Source organism: Leopardus geoffroyi, chromosome C1 (assembly GCF_018350155.1).
Source record: "Leopardus geoffroyi isolate Oge1 chromosome C1, O.geoffroyi_Oge1_pat1.0, whole genome shotgun sequence".
NCBI lineage: Eukaryota > Metazoa > Chordata > Mammalia > Carnivora > Felidae > Leopardus > Leopardus geoffroyi.
Window position 1 is genome coordinate 35323327 of NC_059328.1, and position 23104 is coordinate 35346430.

At 51.2% G+C, this 23104-nt stretch overlaps 3 protein-coding genes and 1 non-coding gene across 8 annotated transcripts; 2 read left to right on the forward strand and 2 right to left on the reverse strand.

Moving 5' to 3' along the window:
- The first annotated feature begins 4398 nt into the window (after nucleotides 1-4398).
- PLK3 (polo like kinase 3) lies at nucleotides 4399-9477 on the forward strand. Its single transcript, XM_045477090.1, has 15 exons — nucleotides 4399-4790; nucleotides 5000-5107; nucleotides 5197-5313; nucleotides 5454-5583; nucleotides 5665-5752; nucleotides 6571-6666; nucleotides 6759-6957; nucleotides 7068-7191; nucleotides 7376-7467; nucleotides 7708-7801; nucleotides 7945-8028; nucleotides 8122-8284; nucleotides 8425-8554; nucleotides 8725-8838; nucleotides 8949-9477. The coding sequence occupies exons 1-15, from the start codon at nucleotides 4425-4427 to the stop codon at nucleotides 9138-9140; spliced, it is 2097 nt and encodes a 698-aa protein (XP_045333046.1). The 5' UTR covers nucleotides 4399-4424; the 3' UTR covers nucleotides 9141-9477.
- Nucleotides 9478-9490: 13 nt separating this feature from the next.
- DYNLT4 (dynein light chain Tctex-type 4) lies at nucleotides 9491-10756 on the reverse strand. 2 transcript variants are annotated; one of them, XM_045477096.1, is made up of 3 exons: nucleotides 10640-10756; nucleotides 10265-10320; nucleotides 9491-10161 (listed from the first exon to the last, which is right to left on the reverse strand). In XM_045477096.1, the coding sequence occupies exon 3, from the start codon at nucleotides 10148-10150 to the stop codon at nucleotides 9491-9493; it is 660 nt and encodes a 219-aa protein (XP_045333052.1). In that variant the 5' UTR covers nucleotides 10151-10161; nucleotides 10265-10320; nucleotides 10640-10756. The 2 variants fall into 2 exon arrangements, with proteins under 2 accessions (XP_045333052.1, XP_045333051.1); XM_045477095.1 differs by having other exon boundaries at nucleotides 10265-10336; nucleotides 10640-10750.
- A 1169-nt stretch (nucleotides 10757-11925) lies between these two features.
- BTBD19 (BTB domain containing 19) lies at nucleotides 11926-17108 on the forward strand. 4 transcript variants are annotated; one of them, XM_045477091.1, is made up of 8 exons: nucleotides 11926-12432; nucleotides 13716-13929; nucleotides 14015-14068; nucleotides 15209-15268; nucleotides 15370-15438; nucleotides 15516-15647; nucleotides 15773-15898; nucleotides 16037-17108. In XM_045477091.1, the coding sequence occupies exons 1-8, from the start codon at nucleotides 12347-12349 to the stop codon at nucleotides 16169-16171; spliced, it is 876 nt and encodes a 291-aa protein (XP_045333047.1). In that variant the 5' UTR covers nucleotides 11926-12346; the 3' UTR covers nucleotides 16172-17108. The 4 variants fall into 4 exon arrangements, with proteins under 4 accessions (XP_045333047.1, XP_045333048.1, XP_045333050.1 ...); XM_045477092.1 differs by having other exon boundaries at nucleotides 15516-15642; XM_045477093.1 differs by lacking the exon at nucleotides 11926-12432 and adding an exon at nucleotides 13387-13502.
- Nucleotides 17109-22056: 4948 nt separating this feature from the next.
- On the reverse strand, nucleotides 22057-22168 carry LOC123600098. The gene has a single exon (XR_006713475.1). It is a non-coding gene; the product is annotated as a U5 spliceosomal RNA (small nuclear RNA).
- Between the last annotated feature and the right edge of the window lie 936 nt (nucleotides 22169-23104).

Here is a 23104-nt window from a genome sequence, read left to right on the forward strand (position 1 = left end):
TGGATTCAGATCTTAGTTCTACCCCTTGGTAGCTGTATATGACCTTGAGTAAGCATATACTTAACCCCTTGAGTCTCAGTTTCTTCATCTGGGAAATGGGGGTAATAATCACATGCATATCATAAGGCTACTGTGAGCAGTCAGTAACATAAATGCTTATCCCAGTTCCTGGTGCATGGTAGGTGCATAAGATCTATTCATGGTAGCATATATTACACTGAGGGAGGAGGCAGAGGAAACTTCCAGGCCTTTCAGTTACAACATCCAGTAGGATCTCCTCCTTGTGTGCTGGCCTCTGGAGGAGGGCTCAAAAACCTTGATAACCTCCGAGGGGGAGAAGACGGTGAAAAGTAAAAGAATATGGCACCCAATATGCCACTTAGGCATATTGACTATTTTGAACTGTAGCTACATGCAAAACAGCAAGTGCAGGGAGAAGCTTTCTCTGAACTCCCCTTAGCTGCCTAAAGATGGATCTCTAAAAGGACTCAATGGGAATGAATCCCCTTCCTGGGAGTTTCTTCTTATATCACAGGAGAGGAGACTAGAAGTGTATACCATATCCAGACAAACTTTGTCACAAATGATCATATCTCCCAACCATTCTTCTAAGGACCCATTCAGTTTTTCCAGAAATCATTTACTCTTCCCCAAGAGGTCTATATTTCCCTTCCCTTTTCCCTATTAAGATGGTATTTAAGGGGCACCTGGGTAGCTCAGTTGCTTAGGCATCTGACTTCAGCTCAGGTCATGATCTCACCGTTCCTTAGTTCGAGCCCTGTGTCAGGCTGTGTGCTGACAGCTCAGAGCCTGGAGTCTGCTTTGGATTCTGTGTCTCCCTCTCTCTCTGCCCCTCCCCTGCTCATGCTCTGTCTCTCTCAAAAATAAAAATAAATAAATAAAAAATAAACACATTAAAAAAAAAAAAGATGGTATTTAAGCCTGAATTCTAAACAACATGAGAGACTTACTCATTTTTCCCTCAGTATCTCCCATTCTCCCCTGCATACATAAGTTATACATGTAATATAAACTTCTGTTTGTTTTTCTTTTGTTAATGTTTTTGTTGGAGAGTTTAATCTGAAGACTAAGATGGATGGAGGTAAAGTTTTGACTCCTATACAAAGTCCTAACCCCAGTACCTTATAATGTGACTGTATTTGGAGACTGAACCTTTCAAGAAGAAGTTAAATTAAAAGGAGGCTATTAGGTGGGCCCTAATCTGATTTGAGAAGAAGAAGAGATTAGGTGTTTTTATGAGAAGAAGAGATTAGGACACACAGAAAAGAAGATCATGTTGATAAAGGGAATTAAGAGGTATAAATTTTCAGTTATTAAATATGTAAGTAACACAGAAATGAAAAGTATAGCATAGGGAAATAGTTAATATTACAAAAATGTTGTATGGTGACACATGGTGACTACAGTTATGGTGGTGAGCACTGAGTAATGTGTAGAATTGGCAAATCCATATGTTGGATACCTGAAACTAATATAACATGTATGTCAATTATACTTAAGTTAAAAAAAAAAAAAAAAGACTGGGGTGCCTGGCTGGTTCAGTCAGTAGAGCATGTGACTCTTGATCTCAGGGTTGTAAGTTCAAGCTCCAACTTGGCATGGAACCCACTAAAAAAAAAAAGAAGAAGAAGAAGAACAAAGGCTATTAAGTCAGAGGGAGAAGACTATCACCTACAAATTAAGAGAGAGTCCTCAGAAGAAATTGTTAAACAAAATTCAACTGGGGCACCTACGTGGCTCAGTCGGTTAAGTGAACAACTCTTATTTCAGCTCAGGTTACGATTTCACAATTCCTGGGATCAAGCCCTACATTGGGCTCTGCACTAACAGCACAGAGTCTGCTTGGGATTCTCTCTACCTCTCTCTCTGCCCCCCCCAACCCCCACCGTGTGCTCTTGCTCTCTCTCAAAATAAAAATTTTTTAAAATAATAAAAATTTTAAAATTCAACTAAGTAAATTTGAAGATCTAATTGGCTTTATTAAACAAAACATGAATCAGGCAGCATCCCATCTAGGAAGCTGAGGGGTCTCTGAGGAGTTGTACAAAATGGAAAGTTGTTATAGGAAGCAGTGTGGGGCAAGAAAGAAGCAAAAGAAAATAAAGAATTGTTTCTTGCAAGGTCACTTTCTCTTAGGAGGAGGAGCAGGGGGTCTTATCATGCAGATCACCTCGTCTTTCTTTGGGAGATGGAGAGGGTCCTATGCAAGATTTATTGGCACCTATCAGAAAATTCCTGACAGGTTAAAATTTATATTTCTGGGGGAGATTGAAACTGCAATTAGGTTAGGTATTAAGCTCTGGCTTAGCGACTTTGCCTGGCCCAAGTAACACCATTCGAGGTCTGTGGTTTTCTTTTTAACAGAATCAACCTGTCAATACCTTGAACTTGGACCTCCAGCCTCCAGAATTATGAGAAAATAAATTTCTATTGCTTAAGCCACCTAGTGTGTAGTATTTTTTTATGGCAACCCTACCAAACTAATACAAAGACATTTTACTTTATTTTCGAAATATAAAATTGCAAAATCAAATATGCCTTTTCAAACTACACATGCTTCAGCTCCATTTTCCCCACAGATCTGTCCTTTCTGGCCCACTGCTACCATCTCCCCACTGGAAAATTGTCAACTTGTAGGATAAAAGTCAAACTCCTGAGTATGGTACTTAAGGCCCACCCCTCACCCCTCACTCCCCCTGAGAGTAACTAGAAATTCTCCACATTTCAGGATGTTTGGTTTCTTCCATCAGTGGCCATGAAGGGCAAGGGTAGAGAAGTAGGACTTTGTGGGCCTGATGAAGGATTGGGTGGGCTGGTGACATGGAAGGAGGATGAAATGGAGATGACACTAAGGGTAAGGAGACCAGCAAGATGCTGTGGCAATAATCCGAACCAGAGACTGCAACTCAGATTAGGCTGTGAGGGGAACATGGGAAGTGGGTACTTTTCAGAGATTTTTATCTTTGGGGAGATAAAACTGACAGGAACTGGGTACTCAATAAGTATTTATTGACTTTCCTGGCCACTCTTTCTAAAGCAAGCTCTTTGATTACTTTTCTGTTTACCTCCTTCATAACTTTTCAAAGCCTGCGATTACCTTGTTGGCATACTTGCCAATTGTCTGTTTCCATCAAGCAGAATGTAAACTAAATGAGGGCTGCAACCTTGACCAGTCTTATTCATCCAGTGCTTGGCACTTAGCAGTTGCTCTCAATAAATCTTTGAGGATTGAATGGCTTAATAATTGACTGAATAGTACAGAGTGAGGGCAGAGAAATGAGAGGGAAAGGCCAGGGGAAGCCTGTGAAACTGGAACAAACACTCAAGAGGGGTTAAGACCCCACCTCTCTCTGTCTCTGGCCCTGGAAAGGGCAGGCATGAACTAGGGGTCCAGCAGTCCAGTTGGCTCCAGAACCATCTGCCCAATTTTCCATAGCTAGATTTGAGAAAATCCAATTCTCATTCTTCACTTTCTGGCCTCTGGCTGCTGACTCCAGGCAGTGGGAGTTTTCAGGGAAGGGTAATAGGGGACCCTACCAGAACTGGAGACCTGTTCCTCAAGAATGTGTAAGAGAGGGTAGCCTGGTTGGCTCAGTCGGTTAGCGTGGGACTTCGGCTCAGGTCATGATCTCACAGTTCATGAGTTCGAGCCCCACATTGGGCTCTCTACTGTCAGCGCAGAGCCCGCATTGTATCCTCTGTCCCCCTCTCTCTCTGCCCCTCCCAGCTTGTGCGCGGGCGCCCTCTCTTTCTCAAAACTAAACATTAAAAAAAAAAAAAAAAAAAAGAATGTGGAAGAGGGTTGTAGAAGATGCCGCCTGGCACATAATAAAAACCTTGGATGCTGGTCTCTGACCACAAAACTTGGCGTGGCAGTCTCCTACCCACCCCTCCCCGTCCCAAGCCAAGCTCCGGAGTGTGCAATTCTTCCCAAGCCCTAAAGGGGGTGGCACCGGGCTGCACCCGCGGGCTCTGGCCGAGGGCAAGGGACCAGCGGAAGGGCTCGCGCCCTTAAAGGGAAGTTTTGGTGACTCCCGCTGGCGAAAGCGAGCGCCGCGCCTGCCTCTCCCTTCCCGCCAGGATTGCTTGTCCATCTAGTTGCCTGGCGGAGACTCCGGATACCCAGCCCCCTTCGGACTTCAGCATAAGCCCCGAAGGATGGGGAAAGAAAGAGACCTCCATTAAAGGGACTCTCGGTCACCAGGGCGTGGGGCTAGGGGTACGGAGAAACGGCTGCTCCCTACATGCTTGGTGCCTACCGGCAGAGTTGCCTCTTTAAGGCTTGGGTAGGAGGCTGGGTCTGAACTTGCGTTGGGTGGGAGGACGAGCTTCTTGGTGACGTAAGACCTGAGGAGGGGCGTGCCTTCTGAGTGACTCGTCGCCTGGAAGGGGGCGGGCTCTTAATGACGAAACTCCGGGGAGGAGACAGGCGTTCATTGATAAAAACGCCGGGCTCCCTCGGGCGCGAGCGCAGCGTAGCAAATCCAGGCAGTGCCACGCGCGGCCCGGGCCTGGCGGAACAGAAACAAGCCGGGCCCGCGCTGCGACGCACCGCCTGCATGGAGCCCGCCGCCGGCTTCCTATCCCCGCGTCCCTTCCCGCGTGCTGCCGCCCCGCCCGCGCCCCCTGCCGGGCCCGGGCCGCCTGAGAATGCCTCGCCGGGACCTGATCTGGAGATGCTGGCCGGACCACCGGCGCCGGACTCAGGGCGCCTCATCACCGACCCGCGCAGCGGCCGCACCTACTTCAAAGGCCGCCTGTTGGGCAAGGTGAACTGGTGGGGTGGAGTGCTAGCGAGGGGCGGGGGGTCTTGCCGACCTTCTGGACGGCTCCTGCTGGGGCGGGGGCGCTTGTCCTCAGCGCGGGGACGCGGGGACGCTTGTCCTCGGCGCGGGGACGCTTGCCCTCAGTGCGGGGACGTCTGCGGGCCAGACTTGGCTCTCCTGGAGCGCTCTGCCTGATGCCCCCTTCCCAACAGGGGGGCTTTGCCCGCTGCTACGAGGCCACTGACACGGAGACCGGCGACGCCTACGCTGTCAAAGTCATCTCACAGAGCCGCATCACCAAGCCGCATCAACGCGAGAAGGTGGGCCCCAGGCCCAGCGGATCAGGGGTGGGGTGGGGACAGTAGTGAGGGAGCCCTTGAAGGATGACCACCCCGCGCCCCCATTGCAGATCCTAAACGAGATTGAGCTGCACCGCGGCCTGCAGCACCGCCACATCGTGCGTTTCTCACACCACTTTGAGGATGCTGACAACATATACATTTTCCTGGAGCTCTGCAGCCGAAAGGTGAGCGATGACAATGGGAGTGGGAGAGAGAAAGGGGCCTTGAGCCCCAAAGCTGGAGCCCTGTCTCTTCCTTCAGGGAGCACAGATGGAGGGAGGGTCAAAGAGGGCGGGCCAGGGGCTGAAGCAGTGGCTCTCTGCAGTCCCTGGCCCACATCTGGAAGGCCCGGCACACCCTGTTGGAGCCAGAGGTGCGCTACTACCTGCGCCAGATCCTTTCCGGACTCAAGTACTTGCACCAGCGGGGCATCCTGCATCGAGACCTCAAGCTGGGTGAGAATCCTGGGCCAGCAGGATTGGGGTTTGAGGACACAGAGAGAAAGGAGTCTGACACGCCTCTTTCCCCCTGTTCAGGAAATTTTTTTATCACTGAGAACATGGAACTGAAGATGGGGGACTTTGGGCTGGCAACCCGGTTGGAACCCCCGGAACATAGGAAGAAGTGAGTGTTTGAGGAGAGGGGTGGCCACAGTCTGTGTGATACAGATGACGTGCGTGACAGACAGTGAGTTTGTATGTGGGAGGCATGATGACTGACTGATGTGTGTGTGTGATAGATGGGGAGGGATGACGGTTGTTTGTGTGTGGGGGAAGGTGGAGGTGGCAGCCACGACTGGTGGAAAGGCTGAGGGTCCTGTTGGTGTTTGAATCCCTGAGACAGACGGGGATGTAAGGATTCTTGGAGATGTTTGATCCTGTGTGTGGCTGGGGGAAGGTGACATAAGCAATGTGTGTGTGAGACAGACCGAGTGTGGGAATAGCAGGACATGACATCCTGTGTAAGAAGACCCTGCTGTGGCCATGATGACTGGGTGTGAGTGACAACAGATAGCATGTGTGACAGAGGAGTGTTTTGGGGCAATATGACAGCTGGTGTTGGTGTGTGTGTGGCACAGACCATAGGAGGTGACAGCCTGTGTGGGTGTCTGACAGACGGGAGTGGGGGAAGGAGGAAAGGATCAGTGATGGACTCTGCTGGCCTTGGAGGAGGGAGCTGGGTTGGGGGTCAGGGCCTTCCCCCCCCCCCCCCCCCACCGCCCCCCATCATCCTGCAGAGCAGCTGAGCAGCTGGGCCAGGCGGGTGGGCGGGGATTCAGCTGCCATCTCCAGCATCCATTGTCCCAGGACAAGCAGGAGTTCTCTGGCCTTTGGTGACAGGCAGCTGCTTTGTCTGGACTCACAGTGGGGGCAGGGATGAGGGTGGGGGGTGGCTAGCCAGGCTGGGTCTGAAGCTTCTCCTCTCTTCCTACTCCTTTTCAGAACCATCTGTGGCACCCCCAATTATGTGGCTCCAGAAGTGCTGCAAAGACAGGGCCATGGCCCCGAGGCAGACGTGTGGTCCCTGGGCTGTGTTATGTGAGTCCCAGGGTCGTCTACACGCTGGTGGGTGCACGCATGGGGTGTACCTTCCACTTTACTCCTGACCCTCCCTTATCTCTACCTCACAGGTACACACTGCTGTGTGGGAGTCCCCCCTTTGAGACAGTTGACTTGAAGGAGACCTATCGCTGCATCAAACAGGTTCACTACACACTGCCTGCCAGCCTTTCACTGCCTGCCCGGCAGCTCCTGGCTGCCATCCTTCGAGCCTCGCCCCAAGACCGCCCCTCAATTGACCAGATCCTGCGCCATGACTTCTTTACCAAGGTCTGTGGCTCCCCGAAGTCCAGTCTGCATATTCCCAGGGGATTCAATGGGGCGTAGGTGACAGGGCCCCTAGGACCTCCCTTCTCTGCTCACATGACTTCCCTCCTCAGGGCTACACCCCCGACCGGCTCCCTGTCAGCAGCTGTGTGACAGTCCCAGACCTGATACCGCTTAACCCAGCTAGGATTCTGTTTGTCAAAGTTACCAAGAGCCTCTTTGGCAGGAAGAAGAAGAGTGAGTCTGCGATGTCAGTGGGTTTGAGGGTATAAAGTGGCAGGGGGGCTTGTTACATATATTGTGGGGGCATGAGTGTGAGTGCCTTTGAACCCCTGGAGAGAGCATGTGCCCATTTGTATCATCCCTACAGGAAGCCTGCGGGGTGGGCAGGATACTGAGGGCTATATCTTCCCCCACCCAGGTAAGAACCATCCTGAGGAGCGGGACGAGGTCTCCTGTTTGGTGAATGGCCTCACTCGGACGTCCATTGGCCATCAAGATGCCAGGCCTGAGGTGAGGTACTCACGTGGGTAGTGTTTCCTGACTCACTCTCACCCTAGCAGCTGCAGGAAGCCTGGGATAAAAGAAGCTAGTGAAGCATCTAGCCTCATGGTAGCCTAATTGGCTGTGTCTCATTAGCCAGGCAGGGCTGACCTGGGGTGCCCTGGCTGCCAGGGCAAGGCTGGGCCATGGACTCTCAAGGATTTGGATTTTGAGGCCTATCTCACTTCCTTCTCCTACCCAACCATCCAGGCTCCAGCAGCTTCTGGTCCAGCACCCCTCAGCTTGGTAGAGACGGCACCTGAGGACAGCTCACCCCGTGGGACACTGGCAAGCAGTGGAGATGGTGAGGAGCCAGGAGGATGAGAAGTGTTAGAAGTTTCTGGGGCTGAGACCAGGGACCAGAGGGAAGGAGTGGTCAGAGGTCAGTGGTCATGGCCTGTGTCCTGGGGAACTAATGCCTAATTCTCAGTGCCCTGTTTCCTTTAGGGTTTGAAGAAGGTCTGACTGTGGCCACAGTGGTGGAGTCAGCCCTCTGTGCTCTGAGAAACTGCCTGGCCTTCATGCCCCCAGGTGAGATTGGGGTATGGTATGGGTGAATGGTGGTGGGAGTTCTTTGGCTGCCATGTTGGGAACAGATCCTCACTCCTTCCTCTTCCATGACAGCGGAACAGAACCCAGCTCCCCTTGCACAGCCAGAGCCTCTGGTATGGGTCAGCAAGTGGGTTGACTACTCCAACAAATTTGGCTTTGGGTATCAACTGTCCAGCCGCCGTGTGGCTGTGCTTTTCAACAATGGCACACATATGGCCCTTTCAGCCAACAGAAAGTAAGTGCTGTTATGGAGTGTCTTGTATCCAGGCCATTGTGCCCAGCAGCTGTGTGCTTCTGCACTTGGGTGTCCTGGGGTCTCTCGGGGAGGGGCATCAGTGCGGGGTTCTCTCTGACCTCTTGTCTCCTCTCCTCTAGGACTGTGCACTACAACCCTACCAGCACAAAACACTTCTCTTTCTCTGTGGGTGCTGTGCCTCGGGCCCTGCAGCCTCAGCTTGGTGTCCTACGATATTTTGCCTCCTACATGGAGCAGCGTCTCATGAAGGTGTGTGGACTGGAGTGGGGCACATTGAGGACTAACACAACCTGATCCCTTCCTATTCCCCTTGGCAGGAGTGGCTGGGGGACTAAGAGCTAGAGGCTGGACCTCTAAGGGAGACATTAATGGGGAGGGGCCTGACTAGTGTCAGACAAATAACCTGCTCCTGCTCCCAGGGTGGTGATCTGCCCAGTGTGGAAGAGGTGGAGATGCCTGTCCCCCCACTCTTGCTGCAGTGGGTCAAGACTGATCAGGCCCTACTCATGCTGTTTAGTGATGGTACTGTCCAGGTAAGAACCCCTCCTGGAGTTGGGGGCAAGGTCTAGGAGGCCCACTATGCTGGGGAAAGAAACCGGACCTGGGGCCTAGGCCCTGATCAGTGCTACCCTTCTGTGCATAGGTGAACTTCTATGGAGACCACACCAAACTGATCCTCAGTGGCTGGGAGCCCCTGCTTGTGACTTTTGTGGCCCGCAATCGCAGTGCTTGCACTTACCTCGCTTCCCACCTTCGGCAGCTGGGCTGTTCTCCGGACCTGCGGCAGCGGCTCCGCTATGCTCTGCGTCTGCTCCGGGACCGCTGCCCAGCCTAGGCCCCAACCTGCAGAGCAGGCCTTGACCTAAAGCCTCAGGGCTGAGGCCTGTGCCTGTAAGGCTCTGGCCTTTGCCTTTGTGGGCCTCCCTGTCCCTTCGGTGCCTCACTGGGGGCTGTGGGCCGAATCCCCCAGGGAATCAGGGACCAGCTTTATTGCGGTTGGAGTCTGCCTGTCTTGGCAGCCTCCTACCCCTTCTCCAAGAAAAGCCTGAGCCTTAGTCCCCAGCTAGGGGACGTTATTTATGGACCACTTTTATTTATTGACAGACATTTATTTATTGGGATTGAGCCCCAGGGAGGGCCTCCTCCTGGGATAATAAACCGTTTTTGCATAACTTGGAGGCCTCTTCACTCGTAGTAGAGCCCATGGACCACGGCCACGGCGAAGAGCGAGGCGTTGGTGAAGGCGGCGGAGGCCAGACCATCGCATTCGGTGTTCCAGAGTGCGCGGCTGACCACGTGCACGCCCTGGCCGGCGCGCTGCCCCAGCACCACGCTGCACACTAGCTTGTAGCGCGGGGGACTGATCTCACGCAGGCGCACGCGTACCAACTCGCACAGCTCCTGAGCCAGAGGCCCGGCCTCCGTACCCGAGTAGCACGCATTGTGCAGCCTCTCCGCCAGCGCTGCCTCCAGGGCGCACTGTAAGCGCGAGGCTTCCCAGCGCTCCCCTGGCGCTGGCTCTGTGCGGTAGGAGGGTGCCACCTGACGCACGGGCGCTAGGGGCAACCCAGAGAAGCTAACCCTTGAGCCCAAAAGAGGAACTGGGCCCAGAGATGGTCGCCGACCCCCAGGACCCACGCCTGGTCCGGCCAGCGAGTTGCGGCGTGAGAAGGACGCGGCTGGGCCCAGCACAGAGCCACGGCGGGAGGCCGGGCCCAGACTTGCTAGTCGGGCCTCTTCAATACTGGGCAGGTGGCCTGGAGGCCTCACCGGTGATAGTTTCAGCCCGGGGTCTTTGGTAGTATCCTCCTCCTGGCGTCCTGGGGGCACAGACCTGCCAGCCATGGACCTGCCGGCTGGAAGACCCACACATAGACGGGATGGCCTAAACTGGCCGTCTGTACCACATCCAGTCTTTCACTCCGTGATAAGGGTTTTTACCCCCTAACCCCTTCTTACCTGTGTTTTTGGGACAGGTGAATCAAATTGTCCCCAGCTTCGTGGATTCCTAGGTGCTTAGAGGATTAAGGGCTGTTAGGGACATAAGCGATGCTGCTCAGACTATCATCTTGGGGTTGCCCCTGTCCCCTTGAGCTCCACTTTCCCCTGGGCACTATGGAGGTTAGCTAAGTGAGCTCTAAATAATACACCTCCTTTTCTCTCTTCCACCTGACTTCTCCAGCAGAAGGGAGATGAACCTGCCCTTTGTTTTCCTCAGCCTAGATAGTGGTGCCTCAAACCCCTATCCAGAGGGAGACACAGACAGACCAACTCCTTCAACCCCACAGATCCTTCTAGCCCTGTGTCTAGAATCCAGACACCTTCGACCCCTACCTGCTTCTAGGGTGGCTGGCACAAAGATCTCTCCTACAATTGGTTCAGGCTGGATGGAGGCAGGTGACTCAGGAAGCTCCTTCCACCCTCTCCAGTTGGCCTCTGGCCCTACCTCCAGAATTAGTTCTGGGATGAATGCCTTCTTCTCCCGAAACTCCCACAGGAAACTGAGTCACCTGCAGCCTTTGGCCTCCAAACTCTCTCCTAGCTCCACAGCCCTTCCTCACCCAGCTGGCCTGACTGGCAGACGGGAAGGTAATGGCCCCTTGTGTTGTGGAGTTGCCCTGGGTTACTGGGAAGGCACTCCTGTTTTTTGGTTTCCTCCTTCCAGTCCTGGCTCTGGCTTAACTTGGAAGTGTTACTACACAGTACATGCTGTGTGCGGGGTGCCTGAGTCATCAGGCAAGAGGAGATAACAGGGGCCTAGAACCCCTGTACTGAGGGGGCAGATGTAGAGAGGGGCTCTGGTCAGAAAGGTATTCCCCTACACCAGGGCTCTTGAGCCACTGTCCATTTCTCCCCTTCAGAAGGCTGGCTCTGAAGCTGTGAGCAAGTTGCAGAGGCCTGGTATATGGGGAGACCTTGAGGCTGTAGGGGTGGCTGTTCAGGAATCAGGATCTTCCCCCACAGGAAGAAGAACGTCATGGCTCTATCCTCTCCCCATTAGCCTCAACAAGGACAAACATTTCCGCTCTCTATGCAGAGCTGGGGTGGGGTTTGGATGACTTCCTCAGCTCAGGGCTGTGTGCAGGGGGAGGGGAGACCCATTAGCCCTGCTGGTGGGAGCCGACCTGATGCAACAGTGGTGACTAGACTTGGCAGTGAACCAGAGTCCAGCCTCCTGACCCCTGCTGACCCAAGTGCTCTGGAGCTTGTCTCCAGCTGGCCACACCTCTGCTGTGCCCTAGTGCCTAGAGTGCCAACCCCCTAACTGTGGTTGCATTTTAGGGATGCCAGAGGCCATGACGCCTCTGTCAGAGCTGACACCTCCTCACCTGACCTCCTTCTGGGAGGGACAGGACTGCCCCCTCCCAGACAAGCCAGTCTGGGCCCTGAAAGCTCCATGAGGGTGAGGAATTTCCCTATTGAGGGGGCTTTCCCAGGCCTGGCTAACCTGATCCTGACCCTGTGCGCATGTGAGGGAAGGAGTAGGAGGGTCAGGGAGTTTGAACTCTGAATCCAAGGCAGGCAGGGGCCTGGGTGCTAAGACCCTCTACTAAGCTTCCTGCCCCTCTGAGGGCTGAAGTTTTCCCTGGGCCTGTGGAAGATGGGTGGGGCCTCTCAAGCTGAGCTCCAGTTTCCGTGGAAACCCACAGGCTTCCCACCCACTGCTGCCTGGGCAGGCTCCCAGCTGGGGCCTCATGCTCTGCCAGCCTCTCCTCCCCAGTCCAGTCTGCTCCACCCTCAGCCCGTCTTGGCCCCTTCCCTGACTCTCCATCCCCAAGCCCAGCCTCTGGCCTCTTCCATTAGGCTCTAATGCCTTCTTAAGGAACCTGGGCCTCTCCTGCCCCATCCCTAAACTTCAGCTTCTCAGCAAACAGGCTTCCCAAGCTCCTGCCCCTCCCTCTCAGGCCTTTCTAGCCTTCTTACCGGCTCCCAGGCCTAGCCAGGCCTCCTGCTCCTGCCCACCTATCACCTCCCACAGACCAACAGACAACAGGTCTCCTAGGCTATTCTGTCCTCTTGCTCCCCTGCCCCACCCCACCCATGGAGACCCCAGGACTGGTTGTGCACGGGGAGGCTGCACCCTTTTCCACAGCACTCCGAAGCCTTCTCAACAATCCCCAATACAGGTGAGGGGGTGGGCCCTGTCTGTGGGATTTCCTTAGCTGGCTCTGCTAGGTCCCATGACTCTGAGGAAGCCTTGGGTACAGAAGAGGTGGAGATGACCCTCCTCCCTGGTGAACTCAGTCTGGGGAAGTCAAGTGTGGAGAATGGCTACAGGTTACATCACTCAGTGTCCATGATGTCTTGAGAGCCAGAAGTGGGGGCGGGGGGAGAAGAGGGGGAGGCAGTGGGGGCTGGAGTCTGGAGCAACTGGTATGACTTTGGGCAAAGGCCTTCTTTTGTGGATTTGGGTTCATGGCAGAGAGGAGCCCTTTGCCCCCTGGATCTTGAGAGATGGGATGTGACTTGAGTCCCTCCCTGGGAGGCAGAGGAGCAGATGACCCTGTTCTGGGAACTGGGGATTCACAAGAGGAACAAAACTCAAGGGATTGAGCCAGAGTTTCCGGCAAGAATCAGTTCAAGGGTGCTGCCTAGGGTTCACTGCACAGGATGCTAGTGGTGTCTGAAACCAGGGATAGAATATGGGGACAGGGCTGGTCAGGAGAACTAGAATGTAGCTTTCTGTCCCCACTGCCTCCCTAAGGGTTGAGGACTCCCATGACCCTACTGCTTTGGGGATTACAGTCTGGTCTGAGTAGTGGGAACCCCTGGCCTTGGACCTGGGACTAGGAGGCTCCAGAGGCCCAAGCTTCATTTCCTGCCTCCTACCCTCTATGCTGTTGGGAGGCCCAGAGGCTGGGGCCGGAAGTGGTTGTGAAGATGGAAAATGTGGTCTGGTCTCATGATGGTGCGTCGCTGCCATGTCTATCTGCAGCCAGTGCACTCTGCACCCCCGCTCCCCCACCCCCTCCTGCCTGGAGGAGGCTGAAAAAAGCTGAGTTTGCAGTCTATGGAGGAGGAGCCAAGAAGAGCTTCCCTTACCTCAAGAGTCAGGCTGGGGAGAAGAGGGGTATGTAAGATCAATCTTGCATCAGCCTTGGTGTCCCCTCAGTGATCAAGCATAGCCACCTCCTCTAAGACCTGAGGGTTTGGGATTACTATCCCATTTCATGGATGAGAAACCTGAAATTCAAAGGTATAAGTCACTTGCCTGAGGCACCATGGGATGAAGCTAGGACTAGAATCCAGGCCTGTGTGTATACTCCAGACCATTGGCTGGAAGGACTAAGCCCTGTCCCTTATATGACAGATAAGGAAATGAAAGCTCAGAGTGGGCAAAGGCAAAGCCTAGAGTTATATCCAAGACTCTGGCCTCTTCTTCCCTGGCTCTCTCCTTCCCTTCCCACAGTGATGTTTGCTTTCTGGTCGGTCAAGAACGGCAGGAGGTGTTTGCCCACCGGTGCTTGTTGGCCTGTAGATGCAACTTCTTCCAACGACTTCTGGGTCCGAAGCTGGGCTCTGGCATGCCTAGCCCTGTGGTGCTAAGCACTGTGCCAGCTGAGGCCTTCCTGGCAGTGCTGGAGTTCCTGTACACCAACAGCGTCAGGCTGCACCGCCACTCTGTGAGCCTGTTGGGCAAGGGTGTGGATGAGAGAGGGAGGGGGAGGGGCAGGAGACACTCCCTTCCACATCCCTTCTACTTTGCAGGTGCTGGAGGTGCTGACCGCGGCTATAGAATATGGGCTGGAGGAACTGCGAGAGGTAGGTTTATGTGGCAGGCCCTTGTCTCATTTCTCTTGCTTCTTATGGGCTCAGATCACACCCTGCCTCACACACACTCTGGCCTGGAGAGGAACGTGTTCCAACACAGAAGTATGGATATCTCTCTGTGTAAATAGGCATTATGTGTGCCTATGTGCAATGGATATGTACATGCCCTGTGTGTGCTGTGGGGGCATATGGCGGGGGTTATGGCTGGTGCCATAGATGCCAGGATAAATCAGCCTTGATCCTTGTTCTTCAAAGAGAGATAGACACATGAAAACTCTTAACCCAGGGGCATAAGAAGTGTGATAAATGAGGGTATATGGTGCTGAGACTCTACAGAGGGTCTCTCTAGTCTTGCCATAGGGGAGAAAGGAAGGGAAGACTTCTTGGAAGGGGAAACATTTGTGTTAGATCAAGTAGAATAGGTAGAGGTTTGCTCAGAGGGGGAGTGGAAAAGGTGGCATTCTAGTCACAGAGGCACAAAAGGAGCTAGTGAGCCATTTAGTGTGGCTGGACTAAGTGTGAGAGGAGAGAGACAGATGAGATTGGAGACAGTGCCGGGGGCTAAATCATACTGGACCTTAAAAAATTTGGACTTTTTTTACTCAGAGGGCATGGAAATTCATTGGAAGTTTCAGGTAAGGGAGTGAGGAAAAGTGATTGGGAGAGATGGGAAGGGCTCCACAGTCCGATGGGGATGAGAGGCAGTGGCAGCCCATGACTTTAAGAGAAGTGGAACTGGCATGACCCAGTGCTTTTCTGGATGTGAGAGTGAGAAGGAGAGGTCATGGGTGAAATTCAAGTTTCTGGTTAAAACAAAAAGGTCTTTGAGTCAGGAGTGACACAAGATAAGTGTCCTCAGAGAAGGAGAGTGGATTTTCACGTGGCTTTCATCTAATTTCATTTGTGGGGAATGTGCTAGAAGGTAGACTGCTGGACCCAAAGTAGGCTGCTAGTGTCCAGTCCCTTCAGGCTTGCCAAATCTCAGACCCTGGTGATTTCTTGCCTCTCTTGGTCTGGGAGGTCACCTTGGGCATGTGGCTGCTTAGGAGCCTGGGTGGCTCACTGCTTCTGAGGATGGGGTCTTGGAGGGGGAGACACCTTGGCACAACCCGCTTTCATTTCTGTTCCCAGCTGTGCCTGGAGTTTGTGGTGAAGGTGCTGGATGTGGAACTGGTTTGTGAGGCCTTGCAGGTGGGTGTTCTAGACAGGCTGGCAGTTAGTCCTCGGTGTGGAGGACTGGACTCCAATGGTCTCTCCAGCCTCCAACCTGATGGCCTTCATCCTGTTCCTAGGTTGCTGTAACCTTTGGCCTGGGACCGCTGCAGGAGCATTGCATAGCCTTCATAGAGGCCCACAGCCAGGTATCGCTCCCCATCTTCATAGTCTCAATCCCTCAGACCTCATTCTGCTCCTCCCTGACCCATTCGTGGACCCACAGGAGGCGCTCCGGACCCGCGGGTTCCTGGAGCTGTCGGCGCCAGCGTTGCTGTCCCTGTTGCGCAGCGACAAGCTCCGCGTGGACGAGGCTGAGCTCGTTCTGGCGGCCAGGAGCTGGGCACGCGTGGGTGCGGTGAGCGGGGGTACTAAAGGGACCCTGGGTTGGCGTGCGGAAGGAGGCTTGGGGCGCAGGAACACGGCAGGCCGGAGACGGGGCAGGTGCTCCTGCCTGTCCAGGCTTAGGGCTGGCGTTCGCAGGCTGTGCTGGAGCGGCCGGTGGCCGAGGTGGCGGCCCCGGTGGTGCGGGAGCTGAGACTGGCTTTGCTGGCCCCGGCGGAGCTGAGTGCCCTGGAAGAGCAGAACCAGCGGGAGCCGCTCATCCCGGTGCGGACGCGGGGAACCAAGCCCAGATCCGCTCAGCAGCGTGGGGGAAAAGCGCGAGGGTGGGGGTGGGGGGCTCGGCCCAGGGTCTGCCGGGTGAGGGGGTATTGCAGGACTGCCGTGACCGGCCTTCCCCTGCAGGTGGAGCAGATCGTAGAGGCGTGGAAATGCCACGCTCTGCGAAGAGGGGATGTGGCCCGGGGCGCCCCGTGCCGCCGCCGGAGGGGAACCCTGCCCCGGGAGCATCACTGCTTTCTGGACCTGCCCTTTAAGTGACCAAAGGCCGCGGTTTGCAAGGAATTCTGGGCCTGTCCCAAGCTACAACTCCCGACGTGCCTAGTGCTCGGAGCCGACTTCCGCCCCCAGCATGCCCTGCGAGCCGGGCGCTGGAAGGGCGACTGTCGCCCGGCTCTGCGCCCTGTGGGTGGGGAGTGGGTGTGGGCTTGGGCGGGGCCCAAAGGCGATTTCCCTTACACTTTACCCTGACTCTACCCTGGCCCTCTGGCCGCGCAGGCCTGCCGCGTTTACTTTTATAATCCCCACGTTTTTCGGCTCAGCTCCCTCTTTAATTCCAGAGCTACCTCCTAGAGAGCGCTCTCTAAATGCCCCACAGACACCTCAGACTCAATCCAAAATTGGGCTGCCTCATCTTTCCCCAGTTCTGCCCCCATCGTGTTTCTCATCTCTGTGAGTGTCTAAGCCAGAAACCTGCATCTCAGCTTTGCCTTGTTCTTCATCCTCACATCTGCCTCCCGTGACTTCTGCCTCCTAAGACACTGAAGGGTAGTAAAATGTGCCAATCCAAAATACGCCTCTTTGAGCTAAGGATTATTTTAAGCTGATTATTTTGAGAAAAAGTGGAAGCTCTGGAAACAGAAGTTACCCTTTTGTAAGGGAAATTTATAATTAAAAAGGGAATCTCCATTAGTAAGGGCGTCTCCTCTGTACCAGGAAAAGAAGGATGATCAACTCACCAGATTTTAGTGGAGAAGGCACCCACTGAAATCTGCTTAACAAGCCTTACCTTATGTACTGTGTTTTTTCTGGTAGCATTCTCCTAACTGTCCTCCCTACACTTTTCTTTCATCCTTAACTGAAGATGGTCTTTCAGCAGGTATTTTAGACCACCTCAGGGAGTTACTCATTTTTCCCTGGGTATCTCTCATGTACACAAGAGGTATACATATTAATAAACTTGTTTTTCTCTTGTTAATCTGTCTCTTATTACAAGGGTCTCAGCCAAGACTTCATAGAGTAGAAGGAAAATTATTTTTTCTCCCCTATGAGATCTTTCCAGTTGGTTCAGTTCTCTTCACTTTAGTTCACCCAGTACCATGTTAAGAATTAATGCAACAGGCTCTTGCTAGTCTCTCTGCCTCCACACCAGCCATGCCCCTCTTCGTGCCATTTCCCACACTGCAGCCAGACTTAAGATTATCAGCCGTACTACCCTTATTAAGCCCCCAACGTCCCCATTGCTCAGACAAAATACACTCTATTTCACTTTCAGGACACTCCGAATTACTAGTGGTTCCAAATGTTAGCAACTCTTCTCTCAACAACTACCTTCGCATAAAGTCACTGGTTCTGAAGGCAGGAGTCCTCTGGCTGCACAGTCATTCTCTTGGTTACTGATGACTCCCCATGCTACAGATGCAGTTTTGGAGTGATGGTGGGGTCTGGAGCCGATGGCCAAGAAAGAATGGTTGAGTGCAAAAAGGTGATTTTAAAGCATGGGGACAGGACCAGTGGGCAGGAAGAGCTGTATGTGTGTGTGTGTGTGTGTGGGGGGGGGGTGTTGTGAGGAGTGACTGATTATATACTTAGGGGTTGGGGGAAGTAAAGGCCAGGGGAAATTTCCAGAAGGATTTTCATATGCTAATCATATGCTAAAGAAGACTCAGGGGCACCTGGATGGTTCAGTTGGTTGAGCTTCCCACTTGGGCTCAGGTCATGATCTCATGGTCTGTGAGTTCAAGCCGCGCATCGGGCCCTGTGCTGACAGCTCAGAATCTGGAGCCTGCTTTGGATTCTGTATCTCCCTCTCTCTCTCACCCTCTCCCGTTCATGCTCTGTCTCTCTCTGTCTCAAAAATAAATAAACATTAAAAAGTTTAAAAAAAAGAAGACACACAGGATCCTGGAGGCCTTGCTCTTGTCAAGCTAAGGTTGTTTTTTTCCCTCTAGCAAAGCATTAACATTAAGACAGTAGGGAGTTCCTGGAGGAATGTTAGAGTTGACCTGCCTCAAGAATTTGTCAAACAGCTGCAGGTTATGAGGAAATTTAATTTTATCTACACTTCCTTCTGCCTTTGTTTCTCACATCACTACCTTTTTCATTCATTACACCCTTTGTCTTCCTGAGGATCTGAATCTCCCTAGACAAAGATCCCTGGGATTGGAGTGGTGCCTTATTCATTTCTTGTTTCTCCAGTCTCTGTCACATAATCAGTGCTCGGCAAATGTTCAGTGATGACATTATTTCCTTATTTAAATGCTATTTTATTCCATAAAGAGTTTAAAAGAGCTATAAAACAAGATACTATCAATCTAAAATGAGGCACAGTTGATTAATAGAAAATAATGTTAAACTTCTGTCTCAGGGATTTTATACAAAAATATGTTGCATATGAATTAAAGAAAGTTATTTGGCATTACTTCTCAAGACCGAAAATGTGGTTACTCATAGTACCACTTCATAACAGCATTGTTTGGATAATGAAAATTGAAAACAAGCTAGATGTCCTGGTTTAATCTAGAAGACTGGCTAAACTATGGTATATTACAGTGATATAGAAAGGTATCTGTGACTTTGGAAAAAGCTCAGTACAGATCAGAGCACAATTCCTTTTGCTAAAAGAAAAGGTAGTGTAAGGGAGGAAAAAGTTCTCCTTGCCCCTCTTAGGGTCCCTGGTTGGGTTTGAAAATTAAACTTGGGAATGCAAGTGGTGCAGCCACTCTGGAAAAGAGTATGGAGTTTCCTCAAAAAACTAAAAATAGAACTGCCCTAGGACCCAGCAATTGTACTACCAGGCATTTATCCACGGGATACAGGTGTGCTGTTTCGAAGGGACACAGGCACCCCCATGTTTATAGCAGCACTATCAACAATAAAGTATGGAAAGAGCCCAAATGTCCATCGACGGATGAATGGATAAAGAAGATGTGGTATATATCTACAACGGAGTATTACTCAACGATCAAAAAGAATGAAATCTTGCCATTTGCAACTATGTGGATGGAACTGGAGGGTATTATGCTAAGTGAAATTAGTCAGAGAAAGATGAAAATCTTAGGACTTCACTCATGAGGACTTTAAGAGACAAAACAGACGAACATAAGGGAAGGGAAATGAAAATAATATAAAAACAGGGAGGGGGACAAAACATAAGAGACTCTTAAATATGGAGAACAAACAGAGGGTTACTGGAGGGGTTGTGGGAGGGGGGGATGGGCTAAATGGATAAGGGGCACTAAGGAATCTACTCCTGAAATCATTGTTGCACTATATGCTAACTAATTTGGATATACATTTTAAAAAAATTAAAAAGAAAATTAAACTGACGTAGATTAACAGGACAAAAGCATACAAATTTATTTAATATGATTTATGTATGTATGTATGTTTGTAATCTCTACACCTAACATGGGGCTCACACAACCTTGGGATCAAGAGTCACATGGTCCTCCGGCTGAGCCAGACTGGTACTCCGATATTAAGTTTTAGTGTGCTCACTTCATCAGCACATATACCGATATAAGTTTTAGCAATACAAAAGCCTTCATAAGGAAATGAAGACTAGAAGAAATGGTTAAACCAGAGTATTTTTTTTAAATGTTTATTTATTTTTGAGACAGAGAGAGACAGAGCATGAGCGAGGGAGGGTCAGAGAGAGAGGGAGACACAGAATCTGAAGCAGGCTCCAGGCTCTGAGCTGTCAGCACAGAGCCCGACACAGGGCTCGAACTCACGGAGTGTGAAGTCATGACCTGAGCCGAAGTCGGCCGCTTAACCGACTGAGCTACCCAGGCACCCCTAAACCAGAGTATTTTTATGCTGGGTTTGATGAAGAGTGGATAGTGATGGAGGATATAATGGGTTAAAGGGTATGAGGTAAGTGTAGTAAATGGGGAAATTTTAGCAAAACCTGTTTGGATTCTTCTTGGAGTCCCTTTGACTCTGGAGATAAGGATGACTCCTTGCCTCCAGTATAGGAGGGCACCTCTCACTTGAGGGTTTTATGACCTGTTTCAAGGCAGAAGGGAGATGGGGCCAGGGTGAGATGAGGCGGTAAGAGTGACTCTTCTGATTTCTCAAATTGCTTAAAATATTCAATATGCCAAGATACTATATTTTGGGGTAGCATGTCCTGAACCCCATCAGTAGCACAGTGATTAAGAGTATGTCTCTTCTGGGGCGCCTGGGTGGCGCAGTCGGTTAAGCGTCCGACTTCAGCCAGGTCACGATCTCGCGGTCCGTGAGTTCGAGCCCCGCGTCGGGCTCTGGGCTGATGGCTCAGAGCCTGGAGCCTGTTTCCGATTCTGTGTCTCCCTCTCTCTCTGCCCCTCCCCCGTTCATGCTCTCTCTCTGTCCCAAAAATAAATAAACGTTGAAAAAAAAAAAAAAAAAAGAGTATGTCTCTTCTGGATCTAGGCTGCCTGGGTGTGAATCCTAGCTCCACCACTTTCTGGCTTTGTGACTTGAGTAGGGTAAACTTTCTATGCTTCAGTTTCCTTGTTTTGAAATGGAGGTAAAAACAGAATCTATTGAATAGAGTTCTTAGGAAGGTTAATTTTGTAAAGTGCTAACATTCGTAAGAACTATATTAAACATTTAGATAATATATAAATTAAATATCTATATCTATATCTATCTATCTATCTATCTATATATATATATATATATATGAATCCATTCATTTGTTCCATAAGTATTGAGTGCTCATGTGAAAGGCACTGATTTAGGGTCATGGGATCCATCAGAGAATAAGTCAGGTAAATTCCCTGCCTCGAGGAACTTATATTCTAGGAGAAACATATAGCAGACAAGTAAAGAAATTAATGTATGATATAATTTCAGGAAGTAGTTTGTACTCTGAAAAAAAAATAAAACAGATTAAAAAGATAAAGAGTGATGTGGTGGGAGTGGGGTTGTTTCATACAGGGTGGTGAGGGTGGACCTCTGGAGACTCAGGACTGGAGACCTAAAGGACGAGGGGCACAAACCACATGTCCTGCAGAAAGGCATTTGGAGGGGTTTGTGCAGGCTGGAGAACGGAGTGTGTGATCAGATTTACATTAAAACAATTTGTGTGTGTTGTATGGAAGATTGGGACAAAGGGGCGGTAGGGAATGAGGTACAGTCTAAGAATAGTTACAGAGGAGAGTTTTGTATGAATCTATTAAGAGCTCTTCTTGGACCAGGGTGGAGTAAAATGTGGTTGCTTGAAGCTTATGCTTTGAATATGGCCATCACTGATCCCAGCTGTAAATTTATGGAGGTCACCAGCCATGACATGGTATTTAGTTAAAGCCAGAGAAGATGCTGGGGTACCTGGGTGGCTCAGTCGGTTGAACATCTGACTTCAGCTCAGGTCATGAACTCAGGTTGAACATCTGATCTGACTTTGGCTTGGGTCATGATCTCGTGGCTCAAGAGTTCCAGTCAGAGCCTGACAGTTCTGAGCCTGGAATCTGCTTGGGATTCTGTCTCCTTCTCTCTCTGCTCCTCCCACATTCACACTCTGTCTGAAAAGTAAACGTTAAAAAAAAAAAAAAAAAAAAAAAAAAAAAAAAAGCCAGAGAAAATACAGCGAAATGGGAGAATCTGGGTCTAAAACCCAAGGACTCATGTGGTGGCTAGCCATATATCCATTTCTCCACGGCTCTCCCCAGTGAGATTATAAATTACTTATCTGGCTATGTTATTAATCCACTCTTTCCAACGTTGGTTATTTATCCAGCCTTTTCAACATTCCATGTCACTAACAAACTAAGCTCTTTATAAAATGAAGAGGCTAGTTACTACAGTTACCCACACAACTCTGAGATACCTTCCCAGAAAATCCAGAAAAACCTAAAAAGCACCTCACACTTTTCTTTGGGAAGCTGAGACAACGTATTATAAAGGCTGTATCACTTCTTTTCTTAAACATTAAAATAAACCTCAAAACGAGGCTTCAAAAAATTTGGGTAGACTCATAATTGTTCCTCTCCACGGAAATCTTTAGTAAAAGGCGAAAGATTTATGCGATTTGAAGAGAAACCAGAGCATACCTTTCTGCCTTCTCTTGGAATTCCCTAGAGCAAGACAACACTTAGCACACTTATGGTTGTTCAGTGTCTGCACGGTTCATGCTCCCTGCTTGGAATTTCTATAGACCATAGATTTCTAACAGGTAGTATGCCCTAAACAGCGCAGAAATCTTGGTGGGGCTGGAACTCCAGCAGCGTGAAACTGGTTTTTCGCGGTGCACCATGGGTATGCAAATCACAGGCGTCTCCGGGCGGGTGGGAGACACCAGCTGTGGCGGCGGGGTGGCGCTGGGGTGATGCCTCCGTAGTAGCTCTGCGGTCCACACGAGAACCCGTGCCCCGTTTGCCCAGAGAGGTAAGGGCGTTTCCCGCCGGTGCCTGTGCCGAGCTCTTTACCAAGGGGTTGGGATTGTTAGTCCCAGTTATTTAAGTACAGCCTTACCGGCAGGGACACCCTCCACCCCCCGCCCCCAGTGCTGGGACCGAAGCAGAAACGGTTGAGCAGAGTCCTCAGGGGCCCTGGGACCTCATAGGAGGCACATCACTACCCCTCCCGGAAGAGATGGCATCCAACTAATATTAAAGGATGGTTCCATCAAGGAAGAAAGGTGTCCTTGGCAGAGAGAATGACGTCTGTGAAATTGTGGAAGGTGCACACTGAAAGTAATTCAGCCTGTCTAGAGTGTGGTGTGTCTGAATGAGGGTGTGAGTCCAGCTAGACACTGTCTGGGAGAGAGCTGGATGATGGCAGAGGCTAGAGTGAGTTGTGCCTGGAAAGGGCTTAGATTTCGTCTTGTCCATGATGGGGAGCCATGAAAGGGAATTTAAGTCAGAGGACTGAGTAGTGTGAGGTACCACACAGGGTGGGCTGCCCCGCAAGGCCTGGGACTTGTCTCGGAGACTGGAGGTGATTCATACCCCTGGATTGAGCATTCTTGGGGTGGTCGAACTCCAA